Raw genomic sequence first — 21,312 nt, 5'->3', positions numbered from 1 at the left:
CCCCCGCACACATACACATACTCCCATTTTAACTCCATGGCTTAGTAGCTATGTGGCCTTGGGCTAACTGTGTTTCAATAGCCTTATCTGTAAAGTAGAGCTAATACTACCTACCCGATAAGGTTGTAATGAGAATTAATATAGAGAAAGCTTGAAAAGCTTTAAGAACAATTTATGATATTTAGCAAAACTTATGACAATTGTTAGCTGTTACTATCTTATTGAATCGAAATGATTTTTTGGTTTTGCTTTTAACTCAAAGCTTGCAAATAATTATGGTTTCATTTGCATACAACCTTTTTATGACTGTTGAGCTAAGTGGTACAGTTGAGGTTTCCGAAGAAACTATTCAATAAGAGACCAAAGGCTGTCAAGGAACCAAGGGAAGAAATACTGATATGATTACCTTATAAGAACAAAGTCTACAAAGTTTTCAATGCAAGAACCTGGCCTTACTTCTTTTCGTACCCCTCTAACCCAAGCCCCTCAGTGGACAAGCCTGGCACACTGCAGGCACAAAAATGTCTCATCAATAACAAATCCTTAGCTATATTTATATTTAGGTCCTAATATCACAGGTTGGTCTGTGTCCCAAACACCAGTGTCTCGTTATCATGAACTAGAAATACTAACTCTACAAGGAAGCCATCACAGTGAGCCTGAAATAGTTTGCTTTCTTTCCCAGAGTATCAGGCATGAATATGAGTTTTTAAACCTTATATCTCACAAATCATCTCTATGCTACTTCCCGGTCAGTTGCCATTCATCCTTCCCCTTGCTACAAAGTAGACTTCAATCTTTCAGCACCTACAGAAGTCAACAAGTTCTTAATTTGTGTTGCTTTATCCATCACTTCAATAGTCAATTAATTGCTTGGGCTTACAGGAAATCCTGTACCAGGTGGAGTTTCCTGTGCAGACATTGGGGAAATTTCCTGCAGTTTAGATTTCTTAAATTTGGGTAACTTTGGTCTTTCTCTGGTTGCTTTACTCTCAGAGGCCCTCATCTAGAATCCCCAGTGCCTCACCAAAATGAAATCACTCCATTCTGGCTATAACTTTTTTCCTTTTGGTCAAGGAAACTTTTTACTCTTGGGTAGACTCAGAGTGGAGGGACGTTCATGTTTACCTGGCAGGCATCATGCAGGTTTGCTTGGTTCCCTCCACTTCGGGTATCTCCAGCACATAGCATATTGTTCGTGATGGTTTTATTAAACAAATGCTGGGACGTGCAGCGGCTGGATGGGTACAGTCTGACATGAGCCTCCTTCAGCCGATGAGAGTAGAAGGGAGAAGCTGAGAGAGAGGAGAGAAAACGTCTTATGGTTTTAGGGAAAGTTATTAGTAAACCTTCCGGAAGGAGAAAGCCAAATTTTCTAATAATAGCTAATGTTTATCAACCTTTTACACATACTAGATTGAATCCGATGAATTTACCAAGCTTTTACTGGCAATTTCATCTTACCCACAAGTACCCCCAAAAATAACAGTTTGAGTCAAATAATTTTTGGCGTGGGGGTAGGGACTGTCCCGTGCATATAGATGTTGGGCAGCATCCTTGGCTTCTACTCACTAAATGCCAGTGTAAACCTTCATCCTGATTTGTAACAATAAAAACTATCACCAGACGTTACCGAATGTCTCCTAGGAAACAAAATCACCTTATTTGAGAACCACTGGTTTAATATCTCATTTAATCCTTATGACCTAAGGAGGCAACTAGTTTTGTCTCCATCTTACCACTGGGGATGCTGAGGCTTGGAGCAGTATGAAATAAGAATCTCTGACTACACTGCTAGTAAGGGGCAGAGCTAAGATTTGAACTCAGGTCTACAGACTATAGAGCCCAAGTACCCGCACCTTTAATTACTGTATTGTACTCTTATCAGAATCTTCCTGAGATCTTAAGCTCTTCAAAGAATTTGTACTATTTAGACCTTTCTTGACTTAGTGACTCTGTGAGGTTGGGAAGGCCAAGGATGGGTTATCCCTCTAAAGGGAACTTGCTGACTTTCACAAAGTGACAGCGCTTGACCCGAGGCTAGAACTGCTCTTGTGACCACTTTTTCCTCTGTCTGGTCAACAACTGCATCCCCTCCTGTCCTACAGACAGACAGGATGGAGCCATGACTTCCGTCCACTTACAGGCCTCGTGCTTGCCATAGCCAGACAGCTCACATTCTGTCCAGTCGGGCAGCTGCAGGTCGGCTTCAGGGAGACAGACGGTGCGGACAGCGTCACTCTCCTGGGCACATTGTAGTGAATCTGATTTCAGTTGCAGTAGTGCTGGGAGGGAGAACAAAGAAGAGAAAAAGCCCTGTGTGAAGAGCTTCTGATTTTAGGGGAGGAAGGTAAAGGAGAGGGTGAGGGTTTGGAAGGAGGAGGTGCGAGTGCATGCACATGGGTGTGTGTTGTATGGTCTGGAGTTTGAACTGGAGCTGGAAGATGACATCTTACCAATGTCATTGTTGTAAGTATCATCATCAAATTCCTTATGGACGATGTATTTTTCTACTTCAAATATCTGCTCTTCCTCTCCAGGGACCGCCTGGTACGTTCTGCCCAAGACCACCTTAATGTGGTGGGGAGGAAACCTAATGGAGAAACAACTTTAGGACACTCTGCTTGCTGTGAGGTTTCCTCTAATGGGCCTGGTTTTGAGGCGTTAGAAAGCAGGGACCCTACTGGGTTTTCTAAGTCCCTACCTCTCCAGGAAGCAGTGGGCAGCAGACAGCACCCAGCAGGAGCTGATCAGCGTTCCCCCACACAAAAACCTCTCTCCTGATGACCTCCTGTTCTGGACAAAGATGGCAGCCTGCCACGGATGAGAGGTGATGTCCGAAAAGAGTCCTCCTTTAATGCGAAATTGAGGCCGCTTGTACTGTCTCAGGCCACAGGTAGCTGGGAGAAGAAAGGACAGAGAATAGAGATCAGACCTGCAGTCCTGAGATGAGGTCCTTGAGCACCCACCTTGGTTTCTTCTCTTGGAACCCCAAATTTCCACAGGCTTACTGCACCTCTACAGGTTGGTACAGTGATATAGCAGTCTCCATGGTGATAAAAACCATAGCTTTCATTTGTTGAGTACATAGTACATGCCAACCACTGTATATACACTCTCTTTAACTCTCACGACACTGAACTTCAGAGAGGCTGAGAAATTTTTGCCCAAGCTCACAATAGCACCTGGATTAGAACCAAAATCTGTCTAAATCCAACTTGGGGATCTTTATGAGATGCTTCATTACCTCTAGTTTTTTCTGCAGCCACTTCCTGGTTTAAGACATAACAAAGCATTGCTACTTCCTTCTAGGGGAATATCTACACCATTTCTTTTCCATCTACTCAAACTTAACCCATACTTCAAGGTTCAGGTGAAATCCTACCTCCTCACAAAGCTTTCTTAACACTCCCAGCCAATCCACTAGGTCCTGAGCGAGCTTACTGATACTGCCCACTGAGGATTCATCATACAGAGTCTTGGTTATGAGTTAACTGGTAGTTCGTGTCTTATCTGCCCAATTAGACTCTATATTCCTTGAAGAATATTCTGACTAATCTCTATGTTCACAGGAACTGAGCAATAATAATCTATTCTTAGACAATTTCCCATGTGTGGGACGTGTATACATGCCCAAGAGCATTGCCGCCCCATCACTGCTTCCCCACCAAGGCCTGACCTTCCTGAAAATTGGGTAGCTACACAGTCTGAACCAGACAGCTGTGAAGACACAGGAAATGGCAGAGAAAATGGTCCAGAGGAACAGGGCAGTGAGTCTAGGCAAAGGGAAGTAGCCAAAGGCTGACTCTTACAGCATTGGGGAATGTCACAATATTCCCACGTCAACTTGAGGTCCTTCAGCACATGGCACCAAGGCTTGGCATCTCCATCTGGATTCCTAGAGGATAAAAGGAGTTTAAGGTTTTCAATCACATTATCAATCACATCTCAAGCCATGTAAGAGGGAAAGGAGGCTCAGGAACTAGTGGCAAAAAACATTGAGCCGGGAGGGAGGATCTTGAGTGCCGGACCTGGCTCTGTCAAAGACCCCACTATAAGAAAACTTTAACTTCAGCAACATAACGTTATCATCTTCCCACCCACTGGGTCTTTCACATAATCTTAGGTATCAGCTGTTTTTCCATCCCATGCCCCGATCTCACCACTTGCCCAGACCTGAGCTCCTCGGACCCTGTGCTACATACCGGCAGTAATTGTGTTTGCCCAGGCCCAGTGTCTTGGCATTGGTCTTCCACGCTGTGTAAACCTTGCCTAACAGGATCATGGAATTCCACTGGAGGCAGGAGGCACCAGACGTGGTGAGGCTGTAGGTACCACGGTATGCTAACCCTTTTCCAAAATAGCAGTCCTCATTTTTTTCTGGAACAAAAGAAATCTCAAACTGAAACAAAGCCAATTACGTATTAAAGCCGGCAAGCTGGGGTTTGCATCAGGGCTTGCAATGGAACTGTCGGCCTGGGGAGTTAAAGGCAGACAGCCCGCGAGTAAGAAGGTTGTGATACCATCCCACCTCCCCTTTTCCTCTTCTTTTAGGGATGGCAAATGGCTTTCATTCTGGTGTACCAACTTCCATCAATGAGATGTGGCTTCCTAGATTGCTGTGTTGAGAAAAATCCTGAGGGGATATCCAGGTTCAGTAGGAAAGGATGATGTGTTCAGTCAGTGGTGATTATTCCTGAAGATGCTTTGAAAGTAATTAGGGGCTTCCTTGTTTATATTTGACAGTGAACCAAGGTACTTCAATGAAGGGACATGTCAGCAGGCCCTAATTTCTCAGATTTTGTCTACCAGTGCTCTGAAGGACTTGCTGGGCTTAGGAAGATAGAGTGTAAACCTTTGAGTGATGCCTATTTTCACCTATTTGTCCCAGTTTACCCTCTTTTCTCCCCATTTGAAACTGATAAACTATACTATTACACATAAATAGCATAAATAAAAGGGATGTTTAAGATCACCTAGACAAGTGAGTCTCGATTTAGATCAGTCCCAAGTGAGAGATGGAGCGGATGCTTTCGTGTTACTGTAAAGAGTCAAATTCACAGATATATCAGCATTACCTATAGGCTAAATGTACATTATTTTTGTATATGTATATTTAGAACATTAAAATATGTTTTTCATACTATTGTGATAAATAACAATTATTTGTGAAAGCACCACTGAATTCACAGTACCTTTTTGAGACTTAATATGTATCTTTTTGTGACTTGGTATTTTTTAAATCTGGAAAATTTTCTAACATTAAAAGGAAACAGAGAGAAATAGAGATAGGAAGGCCTGTCAGTCAAAAAAAAAAAAACAAAAACAAAAACGGAGAATCTCCATTCACTCTCAAAAGCACTGGAAATCACTGATGCAGCCCCACCTTCTCCTCTGTGGGGAGGAAACTGAGCTCAGAGGTGTGAAGAGATTAGCTCAAGATCAAACAAACAGCTAGTTAGAAGCCAAGCCTGGGTGAGGACCTAAGTCTCTCGACGTTCTTCCCTCTGGAATCACAAGGATTCATTAATAGCCTGTACTTTGTCTCCTCAGTTGTGGAAGGACAGTCTGTCAGCCTGTCCTCCCAAGGGAAGGCGAGGAAGCTGCACTTACCCTTGGAGCAGGCTGGCACGCTGCAGGACTCCGAGCTGTACTTCCCTGCCTTGAAGACGTAGCACCAAGGCTTCGAGTCTTCATCTGGGTTTCTGAAAAATCAGCCAGGGGAGGTTACAAGTGAAGCCTCCCTCTCAGGCCCAAGGACTTTGCATCCTCTTTGTTTTGAAAGAGTTAGCATGCTTTTGGTTGTACAGAGGATGGCTGTATCGTGTTAGGCATCTGGAAATTGAGTATGGTTTAAGGACATACATATGGGTGCCAAGTTGACAAGGGGTGAACTGTGATGGTTAATTTTATGTGTTAACTTGGCTGGGCCATCGTACCCAGTTTTTTAATCAAACACCAATCTGGGTGTTGTTATCAAGGAAGTTTATAGATGTGGTTAATATCTATGATCAGTTGCCTGTAAGTAAAAATTCTCAGTAATGTGGGTGGCCTCATCCAATCGGTCAAAGGTTGTAAGAGTTGAAAAGCTGAGAAGAAATCCTCTTTCAAGACTGCAGTATCAACTCCCATCTGAGTTTCCAGCTCTGACCAATCCAATACAGGTCTTTTCCCCAACAGTAGCAGCTTCTCCCCAGAGAAAAAGCTACTCAGTAGAGAAGACAACCCTCTCACCTGCAGTAATTGTGATTCCCAAGGCCCAGCCTGATGGCATCTGACCTCTGCCCATTGTAGGGCTTCCGGGCCAGTACGCTGCTGTTCCAGTTGACACACTCAGCCCCACTTTTCGCTGTGCTCCACATGCCCCTATAGGTGACACCCTGGTCCTTGTAGCAGGTGGCACTGGCATCTGATTGAAAGCAGGACACATGACACTTCACATGTGAATCTCCCTTTCCATTTACTTTCTCAAAGATGTCTCACAACTGTTTCTGTCATCACCCCAAACCAATGAGGCGGGCTGGCTACTGAGCTACTAGAACGCAGGACATAAATGGGTGGCTAGGATCGTCCGATGAGTGGCAGAGCCAGACTCCAGATTTGAACCTAAGGCTCTGCCCACTGGGCCCTGCACTTTGGTTTCCTAACTGACCCTTGAGATGACCCTTCCTGTCTCTGCCCCCACCCAAGTCCCTATCACCACACACTTCCTTTCCTTTCTGGGTAGATTTGGCAATTGGGATATCAGTCTCCCTCTTTCACACCTACCCACCTACCACTCACCTATTTCACAGAGCTTCCCACTAAATCCTTCAGGGCACTGACAGACAAAATCTGAGAAATATAGAGCCTGCCGACATGTGCCCCCATTGAAGCACCTTGGTTCGTTGCAACCTGTCAAGTGTAAACAAAGAAACACTAATTACTTTTGAAAGAGCTCCAAGAATAATGAGTTAAAATTTTAAGAGTGCTCTCTACATACCAGGCACTATTCTAATGGTTTATAAAATTTAACTCATTAAATCCTCACAGCAAACCATGAAGTGTGTACTATTATTCTCCCCATTTGACAGATAAGGAAAACAGAGGCTCAGCAAGTGAAGGCATTTGTCTGAGGTAACACAGCCCCACTCCTTTTATGCTTGGTGCCTTCACATTTGTCTAAAGAGCATGCCTGGAATCTCTGCTTAAAGATTGGAGCATGCTGGGGATCATGAAAGATAGCGGGGGGCATGGGACTGGACCCTGAAGCTCGCAGCCTCTGCTTGAAGTCCATGTACCTTTGACGGGCACAGAGTGGCACTGTGACTGGCCGCTGTTGCACCAACAGTACTCTACCCGGTTGCTTCTGAGCATGGGGCGCAGCCACGACTCGTGTTGCCGGTAGGTCATCTGTGTTTTTTCATCTCTGCAGATCACTGTAACGAAAGACAGGCTGGCCTCTTTAAGGCACAACTCACTAAAAAACAGACGCCCCACCTCTGCTTTTACTGAGAGAATCCCTTGCTTCCTTTCATCATCCATCCTTTATTACTTTCTTGCTCTCAACTGGAAGACAACAAATACCTAGTATTTTGTCACCACAGCCCTCTTTTATTATTTTTTCTCTGATGGGCCCTTGTTTTGAATTTATCTATCAAAATACACTTATTAAGTAATACTCTAATTTTTAATTTTAATTCATCAAAAATATACACATGTATATAATTACCTACCAGAGTTTTTGATCCTCATGAGTATTACTGCACTGAAGTGATGCATTTCTGGCCCCAAAGAAAATTGGCATCTTAGTCTGTGTGGAAAATGTGCTACTTCCTTTAATATTTTTGGTATAATGAAAATAGTTGAAGTACTCCCATTAATATTCTTTCCCTTTCCCTCTGTTTGCAAACCAGAATGCCAACTTAAAAAATCTTTAATTTTTAAATAATTAAAGAAGTAACATATGCTCATCGTGAATAGTACTGTTGGGTTTTTTTGAGGGTCCTTTGGGGCCAGCATACTTTTGGAAAATTCTGTGTTATCCAACAGCGAAGGCATTAAGAGTTAAGGTGTGACTCACTCTAGGGAAACTTTCATGTTTAAAAAGGATGTTGCGAGATCTTTTAGACCCAAAGGAACTAGCTCATGAAGGAGGACAGATGACAGCCTCAGGTTGGTAGTTTTAAACCTGAAACTGGGCCTAGAGTTCTTCAAATCAGAGTCAAGACAATCCGGCTGTTAGCATTTTTTATTCTTGGAATTTTAATGGGAATGTTCCTCAGGTTTCTAGAGTTGACTCTAAAACATGGCCTATGGACAGAAAGTCTTCCCCCACCTTCTGCAAGGTGATCCAGGTTAACTATTCCTATTTACCAGCTGAAAGAAGTAGAGGCACAGAGCTGTTAGTTAACAAAGATGCTGAGTGGACTTGAGCAGAAATGGGGTCACAGCCCAGGGCAAGACCCCAGAGGACTAGGACAGCTGTGGCCTGGCAGCGTGTGGCCCTAGGCAAGTCATTCAGTCTCTCCAGTTCTCCAGGCTCCACTCTCTCATCTGCGTAAAGGGACTTAGGGCCCTTGAACTTGCAGCTCCCACAAGCTTTTGAACTCCCTGACAGTCTGATTCCTTGAGGACACACCTGTCCCTGTCCTCTCAGATCCTGGCTTGCTGGCTTCAGCTACCTGGGTACATGGTGAGTGAGAGGGGGACGACACAGGTACCTTTGCAGAATCATCCTGCACAATTTCACCTTCATATAGCTTTACTTAGCAGGTCATAGGTAGAAGATAAACACCCTGACAGAGCCTGAAGCACACTGAGCCCCTGAACCTTGACCCTGCCCCCTGCCTCCACTGACTCCACTCCATCTCAGCTGCATCTTACCTCTGTAAGATCTGCCTCCCCTTCTGAGTCGCCTGTGGGTTTCCTGTGAAGAAACCGGGGGTAGAGGAAGGATCAGCACATGCCGGGTATCTTAAGAATAAAGGTGGCCTGTCTAGAAGATCACCCATCAAACCACCAATCAGATGCCACCTGCCCAGAGATTCCCCCTCGGGTAACTGGTCCCAGGGAGAATGTCCATTTCGTGCCTTCGCATTTAATTCTTTCTCCCCTCCTAGACTAGCGCTGTTCAAAAGAACTTTCTGAACAATGGAAATGTTTAATATCTGTGTTGTCTAATACGTAGCCGCTAGTCACATGTGGTGACTGAGTGTTTGAAATACGGCTAGTGTGACAGAACTAAATTTTAAATTATTTTTAGTTTGAATTAATTTTACATTTAAATAGCCACAAGTGGTTAGTGGCTACCATAGTGAATAGTGGAGTTGCAGCCCCGTCTCCTTCATGTAGCCGTCCCTGACTCTCCTTTAAAACCCTGCTGCTCGGGTATTGTTCATTCGGCCTCATATGATGCCCTATGTTGGTGGGCATTGCAGACAGTGTGTGTATTGTCCCAATTAGATAGTAAGCAGCGGGCAGCTCGCCTGCTTCTATGGCTCACTTTATGGATTAATTTAAACACATTTTAAAAAATAGCTCCGAAAGAAGACATTCAGAGGCAGTGAAGTGGAATTAAGAACTGTTTCCTCAAGTCAGAGTAGGTATCTAGGGTTCTGCTGCCAGAGGCCTGAAATCCTGAACATCCTGTGCCAAGGAGACCGTGAACATGTGTGTTCGGTAGCGCTACTGGCCCTCTGTCCCTTTGCCTCTCCAGTCTGACATTGTCCCCATCTTGTGGCTCCTGAGTACACTGAGGGGTGCCTGGGAGTACCACAGCCTCGAGCGGTGGGGCACACAGACGTGAATTGCACACCCACCTGGCTGGGCAAAGTGAAGACGGCTCCACAAAGCAGCAGTATGCACAACAGCTCTCTCTTCATTTTAGTCATCATTTCTTCAGAGTGTCCCTTAAACTTTTGAAGAAGAGGAGAAAAAAGCTTAATCATGTGATGTGAGAGGTCAGAGTACAACAAAGTTCAAGAGCCTTCAACTTTATCATGGCCGGGATCCTCCAGACTTAGGTCCCACAGCAGGAAATGCCACAATAAGTATCTGGAAGATTTAAACACACACATACACACACACACACACACACACACACACACACACACACACATTATTGTGGTGATACACACAAAACATAAAATTTACCATCTTAACCATTTTTAAGTGTACAGTTCAGTGGCGTTAAGTACATTCACATTGTTGTGTGGCCGTCACTGCTGTCCATTTCCAAATTTTCATCTTCCCAAACAAACTCTGTATTCATTAAACAAGAACTCTCTGGCATTCACCATTTTACTTTCTGTTTCTATGACTTTGACTATTCTAAGTACGTCACATAAGTAGAATCATACGCTACTTGTCCTTTTGTGCCTGGCATCTTTCACTTAGCATAGTGTTCTCAGGGTTCATCCATGTTGTAGCATTTGTCAGAAAGTCCTTTGCTTTTAAGATTAAATTATATTCCATTGCTTGTGCAGATCACAATTTGTTTATCTATTCATCCACTGATGGACACAGGTTGCTGGAAGATGATTTTGCCCAGAGATTTCTATGGGCTGAAGGGTAAGACCATCTTCTGGCACTTTTTTGGAAACCTGGGTACTGTAGTGACCTGGCTTGGTTTCCCCTGAAGGAATTTTAGCTGGTACATCACAGAGCCAGCCTACCTCAAATTGCCTCAGCTCTTCCTCTTATGCCTGGCATGCCTCCTTGTCCAACAAAGGGAAGCCTCCTCCACGCCAGCCCAAACCCCTCCCCGCTGCTCCATTGGAATGTCTGTTTCTCCTTATTTATAGACAGGCCTGATAAAGTGCAGATTTGCAGAAAGGAGCAGAGCCATCTGGTTTTTGGTCATTAAACTCATATCTTCTTGGACCCAAAATTCCCAGTTTCCATGTGCCTTTTCCCAGTGATGTTGACCTCAGCAGCTTAAAGTAGGTTAGTTGGTCGGGGCTTCATCTTGTGGTCTGGCAGGCCCACTCATGCCTTTATCCATAAGAATTAAATTAAGGCATTTCTTCCCTTGACTCATTTCCCTTCAGTCACAACAACTTTTAGTCCCACCCCTCCCCCTTATCCCAAAGATCCTAATGGCCCTGTTCATTCAGAGGCTTCCAGGACTTTCATCCTGGCCTGCCACTGGCTCTGGTTCCTTCTTTGTTTCTTTGCTAAAAACTCCCTTGTTGGAAGTGCCTGTTCCCTCACATGGCCTCAAGCTCCTTTCAGAGCAAGGATAAAAAATAAAAGGCAGGGAGGTGGTGGGAGACTCCTTATGCCCCAGTGATGATTCTTGGGCTGCCGATGACAGACAGAGGAGGGAAACGGGAGCTGCGGGGAGAGGAGAGGGTGCAGGAGGGCCTGGACAATAATTTCAACAAGAAAACCCAGACCACAGGCTCGGAGGGAGTCTTGCCAACCAGCACACGCCTTCCCCACCTGCCCTTGCCCATTGTGAAGGAAACAGAAAGAAGCTCAGGATCTGGGCCTTTGTTCTGGTTTGGCATGCCCAAGGCCCCCTTCCTGAGCAGGGTGGGGTGTGCTCTTCGGGGGCTCTTTTCTTGCTCAGAGAAGGAAGCTTGCTACTACTCACTGGTTTCAGGCAGTTTCAGAAGAAAGAAGTAGGGTGTTGAGGTCATCTAAAACAAGAGCACACATGGTGGAGTCTTCTGAACCCAGAAAATTGCTCTAGATTTTCTTTCTCAGCTTTCCTTAAATTTCCCCTTTCTCAAAATTTCCTCAAATTCCTCTAAAATTCCCCTTCTTAATTTTATTCTATTATCACTTTTAAAAGTAGATCTTCTTAAATCTATTCCCCCTCTTTCTTCCCCATCTTAATCATTTTTTACATATTTATTGATTTGTCCCATCATTTATTATCTTAGCCAAGCCTTGAGAATAAGGAGACCTCGAAACTCTCAGAATTTTATGAAGAAATTCTGAATGAAGCAAAAACGAATGAATTGAGAAAAGAAACCCCTAGCTGAATGAGGAACTTGACTTGAATGACGAACCAACTAGACCTTTCAATATACTCAGTCATCCAAGATCAGGGGATTGATTGGTTTAGTCTTTTCTCTGGATGCCCATCAAGTTACTGTTTTGTTTTGATTTTGTTTTTTTTCCAAGAACTCAGGGTCCTGAGAAATGGAATACAATTCTAGATGTTGAAAAATTGCAGAGTAAGAAGTGAAGTATTAACATATTTGCATTACTCGGAAAAATGGGGGGAGGGAAACCAGGTGGGGAGGAGGAGCCTGACTCAGGGCTGGGTGTAAAGACTCCAACAACTGCATCATGTTAAACCCTTTTGCAACTAAAGAATCTGCATGCGGAGGAAAGAAGCATATTTTTTCTTCTGCTCTTGGGAGAGTTAGAGACTGTCTCTCTTCTATCAGTCCTTATCTTTCTCTGACTCTTTTGGCCTTGCTGGGCCTTGAGCTGATCCAGTGCAAACGAGTCTCACATGCACAAAAACAATGCGATAGCTCCATTCTCATTGCACACAGGGGATGAGAGCAGCTGGATAGGCCGAAGGGGTAAGAGGATGACAAAGAAATTAGTCATCCTGCTGGCAGACAAGCAGTTCAAAGACAAGGGAGAAAGAGAAAAGGGAGGAAAATATGTCCCCATTTGGCCTTTGTTAACGAGGTGAGTGTAGAGGTCTGGGGCAGTGCCTGCACAAAGAACAAAGTGGATACCAGAAATGTGGACTCAGGCTCCCACCAAAGGGAGAAGCGCCAGGTGCTCATGGTGAGGCCAGAGTGAGAGGTGAGAGTTAAGGAATAAGTGTAAGAAGTCTTTCTGGGGCTCATTTTATAAATACAAAGACGTGTAATTTTTTTGGTGTTCTCTTCCTTTTGCTATATTTACTAGTTTCCCATGATCAAAGAACTAAAAAGACAAGGAAGCAAGAGGAAGAAAGGAAGGAAGGAAGGAAGTCAGGAAGGAAGGGAGGAATGGAGGGAGGGAAGGAGGGAGGGAGGGAGGGAGGAAGAAATAGAAAGAAAAAGAACCATGAGTATTCTCACTTTTGTTAGACTAGAGTTTCTGAATCACTCAGGGAATCACTGTGTGAGAGGAACAGTGAATGGTCATAAAGCCTGAAGTCCCCAATGTCCCAAGTCTCCAGCCCTGGCAGTCCTGCCCTAGCACACAAAGTTGATTTTTGCTGATTTGCAAAAGGCACCTTCCCTTGTGGATGGAGTTCAGCAGACAGAGGGCTTGGCAAGTTGACAAAGACTGTGCAAATTAGAAAAAACAGAGCATATGACTTGGCAAATAAATCATGGCCTGCATTTCAAGGATGCATGGGCTCGTGCACTTGTACAAGACACAGCCTGCACAGCTGCGGGTGGCAACCTCACTGTGTCTGTTCCACAGCATCTCTGACCATCCTGCCTAGAAGCCATGTTGGGTTCTGCTGGCTGCACCAACAGAGTGACCGTTCGCTGGCCTCTCTGAACAACTGTGAATGATGACTGCTCTAGGAGAAAACAGGAACAATGGTTTGGTAACCAGGGAGAGGGTTACTCTCCTAGAGCTCAGGATGTGTGCCATTCTGGCTGAGAAATCAATGATCATGCCAACCAGAAACTCAATGTTCATTCCTGGAGGGATAACCTGAGGGAATATTGACTGATGCGCCCTGGTTAATAATTGTGTGAGTTTGGACTGGGTGAAGCCATTGGAATGGCAGCAGGACTGCTGGAGAAAGGACCTGGGGGACAAGAGATGAAGTGCTGTCCTCAGCGCATTCACATTCCCTTTGTATTATCCTTTCTCCTCCACTGTCCTCATACCTTCTCCATCTTCCCCCATTGAAATCTGCTCTCAGGAGAGGAACCGATACACTCATTCACATAAAGTTAAAATGACTGAATAAAAATTAATGTGCTGCCCTTCTGAAGTCATCTATATTTAGAGACATAAAATCTGTTCTCAGGCATGCAAAAATCAAGTCGACTGTACTCTCAAGTCTTCCCCAGGGCCAACATTCTGTGTTTTCTATTGTGAGAACAAATAACAGTGAATGTGCACGTGCTATGTAAACTGTAAAACACTTATAAACAGGTATAAGTACTTTTATTTAAATACACGACTACATGCAATAAAGCAATTTGCAATAAAGGAACTGTACAAATACATTCAATCAGTCAGGTTCTATGATTCTAGATACATACAATGCAATTGCCCCAGAAGATATAGAACTGGAGGACTTGTAGTTTCTTCTCTTGTCAGCAAGAAAAAGTCAGACACATGAGCAAGCTAGAAGATGACGGAAATTGCAAAGGAGGGACGAAAGTAAATTGATACCATGATCAAATTTTACACCATGTGCAAGGTTTGCTATCTGAATCTTTGGTAAAGGAGATCCTTGGGTTATTATTGCTTTGCAAAGCTTCTCTCTGAAAACCTAAAGGAAGGTCAGTCTCCAAGAGTACCAAATACCCTACAGTGACGCATGGTTTTAAAACTAACAACACCCTCCCTCCACTCCCCAACCACAATGGCCCAGGATAGATGCCAACAAATTAGAAAAGAAATGATCAGAACTCTTTGAAATAGAAAAGGCATGTCACCAGTTAGGACAAGAGACGAGGTGAGATGGGAAGAGGAAGCAGGTCTTGGAGAAGATGGTAAGCTCCCACAAAGCTCATTTTTGTTTGAACCAGAGTCAGAGGCCAGGACAGAAGACCTTAGCCTGGTAGCTCTGGTCCCACTTACACAGGTTCTCCTTTTTATAGAGGCCATGCACTCAGAATAAAAACCATTTTCAAAAACCGCCATCATATAAGCAATTCCTAACCTTTCAAAAGGGTAATTTTCCATGTGCCAAAGCTTATTTTTCCTCTCCCTGAACAGAACTCTTTATAACTAAGGTACAACAGAGCAAGTGTCTATTTCCTATCTAATTTGATCCATTCCAATGAAGTGACTAGGCTGGAGTCTTCTCCTGCCCCCTACCCGTCTCCATTCAATTACTAAGGGGAGAAGTCTCTCCAAAGCATCTTCAAAGTATAGGCATATGACCTGTGTCTAAGTTAGATGGTATTAACCTGACTACTCAGGAAAATCCATACTGAGCATTATCATATCCTCAAAATTCCACCCTCTGCCAGGTAATCCTAGTTATTTGAGGGAGCTAAGGGAGTGTTGGTTGTGGGTCTAGGAAACTAGAAGTCCATCCTGCCTTCGCCTATGATAAAAACAAAAAGAAACCTTTTTCTAATAAACTTAGATCCTTGTGAAGAGAAAACAAAGTTCAGCTGGCAAAACTAACTCAATTAGTCAGCGCAATAAAATGTTAACTCCAAAGCTTGTATCTAAACAAACTGTGCAATCTAATGTTAATCTAAAAGAGCCTCTTGTTAAGCAATGAGGATAGTTCCGCATGTTCCTTCCACTCCCTAAAGCAAATATCACTGCATGGTAATTAAATGAGCAATAATTTGATAATTCTTCAGACAACCTTCAGATTTCAACACACTTGAATCAGGAAAAAAATTATCGAAAGCTTTCATTGTATCGGTTCATGAATTTGTCCGCATTTTACCGGACTCACATGAAAGTGACGTTAGAGTATATTTTTGAGAAATAGATTAATACCACTTACTCACCAGGTTTTTCAAGTACCTACCACTTGCCAGACATAGTTTACAACACCCTTTTACATCCAATGAATCATTTAAGGCAATATTATTATCTTGTTTCTACGGATGAGAGAATTGAACTCCGAAAAGTATAAGGGACTTGGCCCTAAGGAGACAACTTGTGTTGGGACTCAAACCCAGAATACCCAGTTCTACTGACACTTTTTCCACTTCTCCTTGCTGTGTCCCGATGCTGACTGGAAATGTTTTCAATGAGTTCAAAGTTGGTATTTGAGAGAGTAGCATGTCATGATGTGAGGAACACAGCCTCTGGAGTCTTAACTTCAAACTCCACCTATCACTTACAGGCTGTGTGTATGGTTTCCTGGTTTTTCTAATGCACTAGTCATTTCCATCTTGTTGAATTGTTACAGCAATTATAGAAGAAGCAGGTAAAGTCTGGTACTTGATGATTGGTGCACAACAGGGTTATCTGTACTTACTGTCATGGGAGCACCAAAGTTTACAGCTTCTTTTTGGAAAATAATTAGAAGCTGCAAAGGCAGAAGGGATGCCAAGCTTTATGGGGTCCTCACTGTGCTCGTGTTAATCCCAAATACTGTTTTCTAGATTACCTGGATGTCTTATGATAACCTGTAACCAGATTCTTTACAGTTGATAGAATCACGCCCTTCTGTGTGCAGAGATCAGCATTAACAGGAGCCATTGTTTCCTGGATATGGGATAGTGTCTTTTATCCTAGCTTCAATCTGTCTTTTTATTTGCCTTTCTCAGGCCTACGTGCACCACACATGCCAGGACTACTCTGGACTCTGGGAAGAAGCCGGAATTAGCAGCTAAGACAGCTGGAAGATCAGGCCCTCACTACCGATAAGACCCATCTAATGCAGACCACATGGATGTTTGAAAACCAGAGACATTACACGAGAAAAATAATCCTCATTGCTTAACATTTGTTTTGTTTTGTTTTGCTCCCCACAAAACAAAACAAAACAAAACAAAACAAAACAAAACAAAACAAAAACCTTCCTTTTCTCTCTGCGGCCCAGGTAGCAGACACTGGCTCTTGCTACAATGAGGCAAAATAAAACAAGTTTCCCTTTCTGAGAACATGACAAAATGTGAATAGCCAGCAGAGAAGTCAACTAGTAGTCTTTTTTTAGACGGCTCATAGTAGGTTACTAGACTTATCTTTCTCGCCTAGACTCCTGTCCCCTATGTTCAAGAAACAGCTGACATCAAACTGCTCATACAAAGATCTCTAACAAAGGGGCTTGAGAATCTCCAGTGTCTTTCAGATCCCCATCCCATCCACCTCAACCTCAAGCTCTGTCTAATTTTCTCCTTTCTTGAATTCACAGGTGATGATTTACTCACTCTCTGGATTCACTATCAAATGTTTATTAAGCACGAACCATGCACCAGACAAGGCTCATGATATAAAGACACATATACTGTGCCCTCAAAAACTCATAGTTTAGGAAGGGGACAGACAAGTAACTAGACAATTATCGTCTAGTGTGATCGGTGCTGGGATACGCAGGGGGGTGGGGAATGGAAGGTGGGAATGCAGAAAAGGAAAGGGTCCTACTGGAATGTGGAGGAGGGTGATCTAACTCACATTTTTTGGAGGTGAGAGGCTGTTAAGGTAGGCTTTTTGGAATAGATACCGTATAATCTGTTTATTGAACAAAAGTAGGAGTGAGCCAAGCAATGAAGAGGGGTGTTCTTGACAGAGCATATTTCTAAGATGGGCCCTTTGCTTGGGGCCTGGGGCAATAGCAACAAGCAGCCAGAGCCTTTTACTCTTCAACACAAACATCTTTCTTTGGGCAAAAAAGTATAATTCACATACCCCAGGGTCTCCCTTTCAGGGTGTCCCTAGGAGGAAGTGTGGTTTGGAAAGCCCAAGAAGTCTAAGGATGTGGGGGCCTTTGGGAGAGCAGTTCAGTTTGGATTCTTTAATGTCTAGTTATAAGTTGGTCGAATATTTATAAATATATACTAAACAGAAAAGTCTCTTAATACAAAGGTGTCTCAGTATCTGGGTTCGGCCTGACCTTGAAGTGGTCAGAAGCTCCAGGTAGAATCAGGATTTGAAGGTCAATCCCCAAACAAACCCCTCCAAACCACTGGTGTACATGCCAGGCACATCACATGGCCATCCTGTGCACCTCAGCTGGGCCTGCTGGCCAAGAGTCACCTTCCAGATCATGGCCACTGGCATGGATAGCATTGCGCAGCTGCTACGGAGACCCAATTCTATTAGTTCTATAGGAAGGTTGTCTGGTTAGCATTTCCTGGGGTATCATGATCTGCACCAGAACTTGGCTGAGTTATCCCTTCAAAAAATATTTATGAAATGCCTGCTGTGCACCCAGCACCTGGTTCATTTTGCCTTCTGTCATAGGTCTTAATTTTCAGGTGATCAAGAGGTTTATCTGTTTCTCTCCTCCCATCTACAGAAGTCTATTTCCCAGGAAGGAGCATGGAATGTTAAATGTACAAAATATCACTAAGAAAGCACTCACCCAGCAGCTCACTCTGACCGTCATATACTGATTCTGGACAAGTCAGTGTCCAGATCCCAGCATGAGTCTTCCTGCCCACAGACAAGAATTACTAGGAAGTCCTTTGAGAGAACTCCACTTAACAGTTGTATTTCCAGAATTTCTTCATGGGATTGTGCTGTCCTCATATGTAAGTAGACAACTAATCAGGAGACCATGTGGCTGGACTTAGTGTTCGACCAGAGCAGCTCCTCTCTAAGATTCATTCTAGCTCAAACTTTCTGTGAGTCTAAATCATCCTCATTTTTCATCTGCTTCGATTTGAGACCCACCACATGATTTTGTGAGCTGGTTGACTAGGATGAGGTGTACAACCTGAAACTATGGACAGAATTTTCCTCCATGTGAAGCGAATGGACCAAAGAAGGAATGGACAGAGTATTCTGGCCACTCATCGTCCATCTTAGCCATCTTCTCAGAACAGAGCTGAAAATCACTCACAGAAAATAGAAATTTTATTCTGAGACTGGAGATGCACAATGCCAAATAATCAAGTGAAACTCAACATTTCAACTCAATACCCAAATTTTTCCTCATAACCAGATACCGTGTATCTCAGAGAAGTATATGGATTTGGAATTTTGACTGCAGCTAAGACCATTACCATTGCTTTGAACCATGTTGCCACCTCAGCCATCCGATCGAGAATAACCTACACACACTCTGGACGCTCTGGAGGTTCTGCAATGCTCCTTCCAAATGCTGACCCTAGCCAAAGGGCTCCTTAAGTTGATGTAAAATCTCATGACCAGAAAAACTCCTGTTGGCAGATCAGTAGCAGACCTCACTTGGACAGTAAGTTTCTTCAATTGCTCTGTGGTCCCTGCCACTTATTTACAAAAACTTTACATGGTTATGGTTGCTTCAAGCCACACCACCAAAGCTGTGGCTGGGCTGCTTGTTATAATAGTTTGAAATGTGCTGATCTTCAGCTCTGCTTATCAATGTGTTAGGCCCGGAGGAAATAAAAGCCGAGTCCCAGCGTCCTGCCTCAATGAGCACAAACGAATAACAGCATCATTGCTATTCTCAGCTACTCCCTGGCTGCATGAACAGTTCCAGGCCTGTGATAAAACAACTGAGTATAGAACAGACACTGGGAGAGTCTGATATGTGGCTTCACAAAATAAATGGAGATTGTCTTGGAAAGTCTGGACAGAGACGGAGCCATTTGGATAGAGGTTGGCTATCATTTGTTCGTGACAAACTCCAGAGAATGGAAACTGATGTCTTTGAGAACATTTTAGGTAGGATAAATTGATGGATAGGATGCAACTATTTCTGTTTTAATATTCACTGCATCCTGCTATGCCCTAAGTCTGGCTTTGCTCTTACAGGAAGCACTCACCCAGCAGCTCACTCTGACCGTCATATATTGATTCTAGACAAGTCAGTGTCCAGATCCCAGCATGAGTCTTCCTTCCCACAGACAAGAATTACTAGGAAGTCCTTTGAGCGAACTCCACTTAACGATTGTATTTGCAGAATTTCTTCATGGGATTGTAAATGCATACACCCACAAACATGTAATTTTTTTTCTGTCATTAATCAGCTGCAGGAGACCACTATTATTCCAACTTGGCCACCAAATAAATCATCCTTACCACACTTCTTTGTGCTTGAGATTGTCCTTAGTTACCTGGGAGCTCAGCATGAGCTCCTTCTCTTCCTCCCTTTCTCCCTCCCTCCTGCCCTCCCTGTGAGGTTAAGAAAATAAAGATAATAACAGTGAAAATCTAGAGAGCCTTGATATGCTTCCTGCAGAGTGCGTTAAGAATAAAAGAAATTGATGTTATTTTCCCCTGTAACTGAAAACTCTTTAAAGAGGACCTCACACTTGCACACTAGGCAAAAAGCCAGAAGACAAAACTGTCCAGCAGAGATGGTGAGGGGGTATGGGGGGAAGATCAGAGGCATTTCTCTGAACATTTTCTTGTCTTTCTCAGTACCTCTCACTTAGTTACTATGCTCTGGAGGTAAGTTACTCTTCAGCCCATCCTCAGCCTCAATTTCTCCATGGGCTTATTGAGGAAGGCTGCCTAGTGTCTGAAAACAGCTGATTTTACATTTCTTGCCTGTTAGTCATGAGGTGCTCCCGTTTTCTATTCAGAAAATTTTTGTGCAATTCTTTTCATGTTTGCCTTTACTCTGCAGAGATTTCTGCTCCAAGAAATAACTCCCTCCTATTTTTCTCTACTCCCCTGACTATCTTGCCCTTCTAAAACGCTTCAGCCTATCCCAACTAAATGCAGATTCAAAAAAAAAAAAAAAATCTCTTTTTGTGTGCAGACTCTAGCTAACGCTCTTTTTGCCTGGATTACAAAGCCACTCCCTCATTTAGGCATACTTTTAATGGCTTAGTTTGCCAGAAAGACTTTTAAGAGACAGAAGAGGAGCCTGGTGGATAGAAAGGCAAAGAATTCAACCTACCGCGACTCCTTGACTTCCTTCCCAGGTTTTCTTGTCAGCTCCGGGTCTTGAAGGACCTCAGCGTCAATCTCTCTGCACAGCTCCCGGCCTCCTTTAAATTTCAAGGCAGGGGGTGGGGTTGGTGGCCCCTCATGGGCGGGTCTCTCTGCAGCAGGAGGATGTCCAGTGGACAGAGCCATGAGGGAGTCAAATGGGGCGGGCCTGTTTTTATAAAGAAGGAGAGGAAGTTCATGATGGAAGCTGCACAGCCTATCCTGGCTTGGGGCCAGCCCGATTATTCATGGTCCTGATGTCATCGAATCACAGGAATTTGGGAATTGGACGACGGGAGATTAGGAGTCATCTTTCTTTAGAATCTTCGTCTCAATAACCTAAAAGGAATCCTTAGGATCAGCTGGCTCTAAGCCCCTGTCACCAAAAGCCGTCTTTACAATTCTAAACAAATACACACTGAGGAGACTGAGGGGTTCTTCTAGAATCTCCAGCAATAACTCTGCCTCTCTGGACACAAGAGGTTGGAAGGACTGGACAGGTGGACCAGCTACCCTCCAAGCAGAGGAAATGCCAGGGTTGGAGCATTTGGAAGAAGGATGGGGGCAGTTAAGGGCGGGCACACTCGCCTGCTTACCTGCAGTGGAAAGTGCCCCAGCCAGGAATCTGCTTCATCAAGCACATGCCCTGCCACTCCCCACATCTATAATCATGGGGAAAAT

At 43.8% G+C, this 21,312-nt stretch overlaps 1 protein-coding gene across 1 annotated transcript in view; it reads right to left on the bottom strand.

Moving 5' to 3' along the window:
* Positions 1 to 20,766, bottom strand: part of PLAT (plasminogen activator, tissue type) — a 21,996-nt gene extending 1,230 nt beyond the window's left edge. The window contains exons 1-13 of the mRNA XM_006916270.3: positions 20,600 to 20,766; positions 9,801 to 9,896; positions 8,866 to 8,908; positions 7,281 to 7,418; positions 6,784 to 6,894; positions 6,235 to 6,409; positions 5,614 to 5,705; positions 4,206 to 4,380; positions 3,813 to 3,898; positions 2,705 to 2,900; positions 2,457 to 2,593; positions 2,145 to 2,285; positions 1,129 to 1,295 (exon numbers count right to left, since the gene is read on the bottom strand). Coding sequence (XP_006916332.1) covers positions 1,129 to 1,295; positions 2,145 to 2,285; positions 2,457 to 2,593; positions 2,705 to 2,900; positions 3,813 to 3,898; positions 4,206 to 4,380; positions 5,614 to 5,705; positions 6,235 to 6,409; positions 6,784 to 6,894; positions 7,281 to 7,418; positions 8,866 to 8,908; positions 9,801 to 9,875 — 1,536 coding nt within the window. The 5' untranslated portion in view covers positions 9,876 to 9,896; positions 20,600 to 20,766. The remainder of the gene's footprint in view (positions 1 to 1,128; positions 1,296 to 2,144; positions 2,286 to 2,456; positions 2,594 to 2,704; positions 2,901 to 3,812; positions 3,899 to 4,205; positions 4,381 to 5,613; positions 5,706 to 6,234; positions 6,410 to 6,783; positions 6,895 to 7,280; positions 7,419 to 8,865; positions 8,909 to 9,800; positions 9,897 to 20,599) is intronic.
* Between the last annotated feature and the right edge of the window lie 546 nt (positions 20,767 to 21,312).

Source organism: Pteropus alecto, unplaced genomic scaffold (assembly GCF_000325575.1).
Source record: "Pteropus alecto unplaced genomic scaffold, ASM32557v1 scaffold24, whole genome shotgun sequence".
NCBI lineage: Eukaryota > Metazoa > Chordata > Mammalia > Chiroptera > Pteropodidae > Pteropus > Pteropus alecto.
The sequence above is the reverse complement of the archived record's forward strand: the minus strand, read 5'-3'. Positions and strand labels throughout refer to the sequence as shown.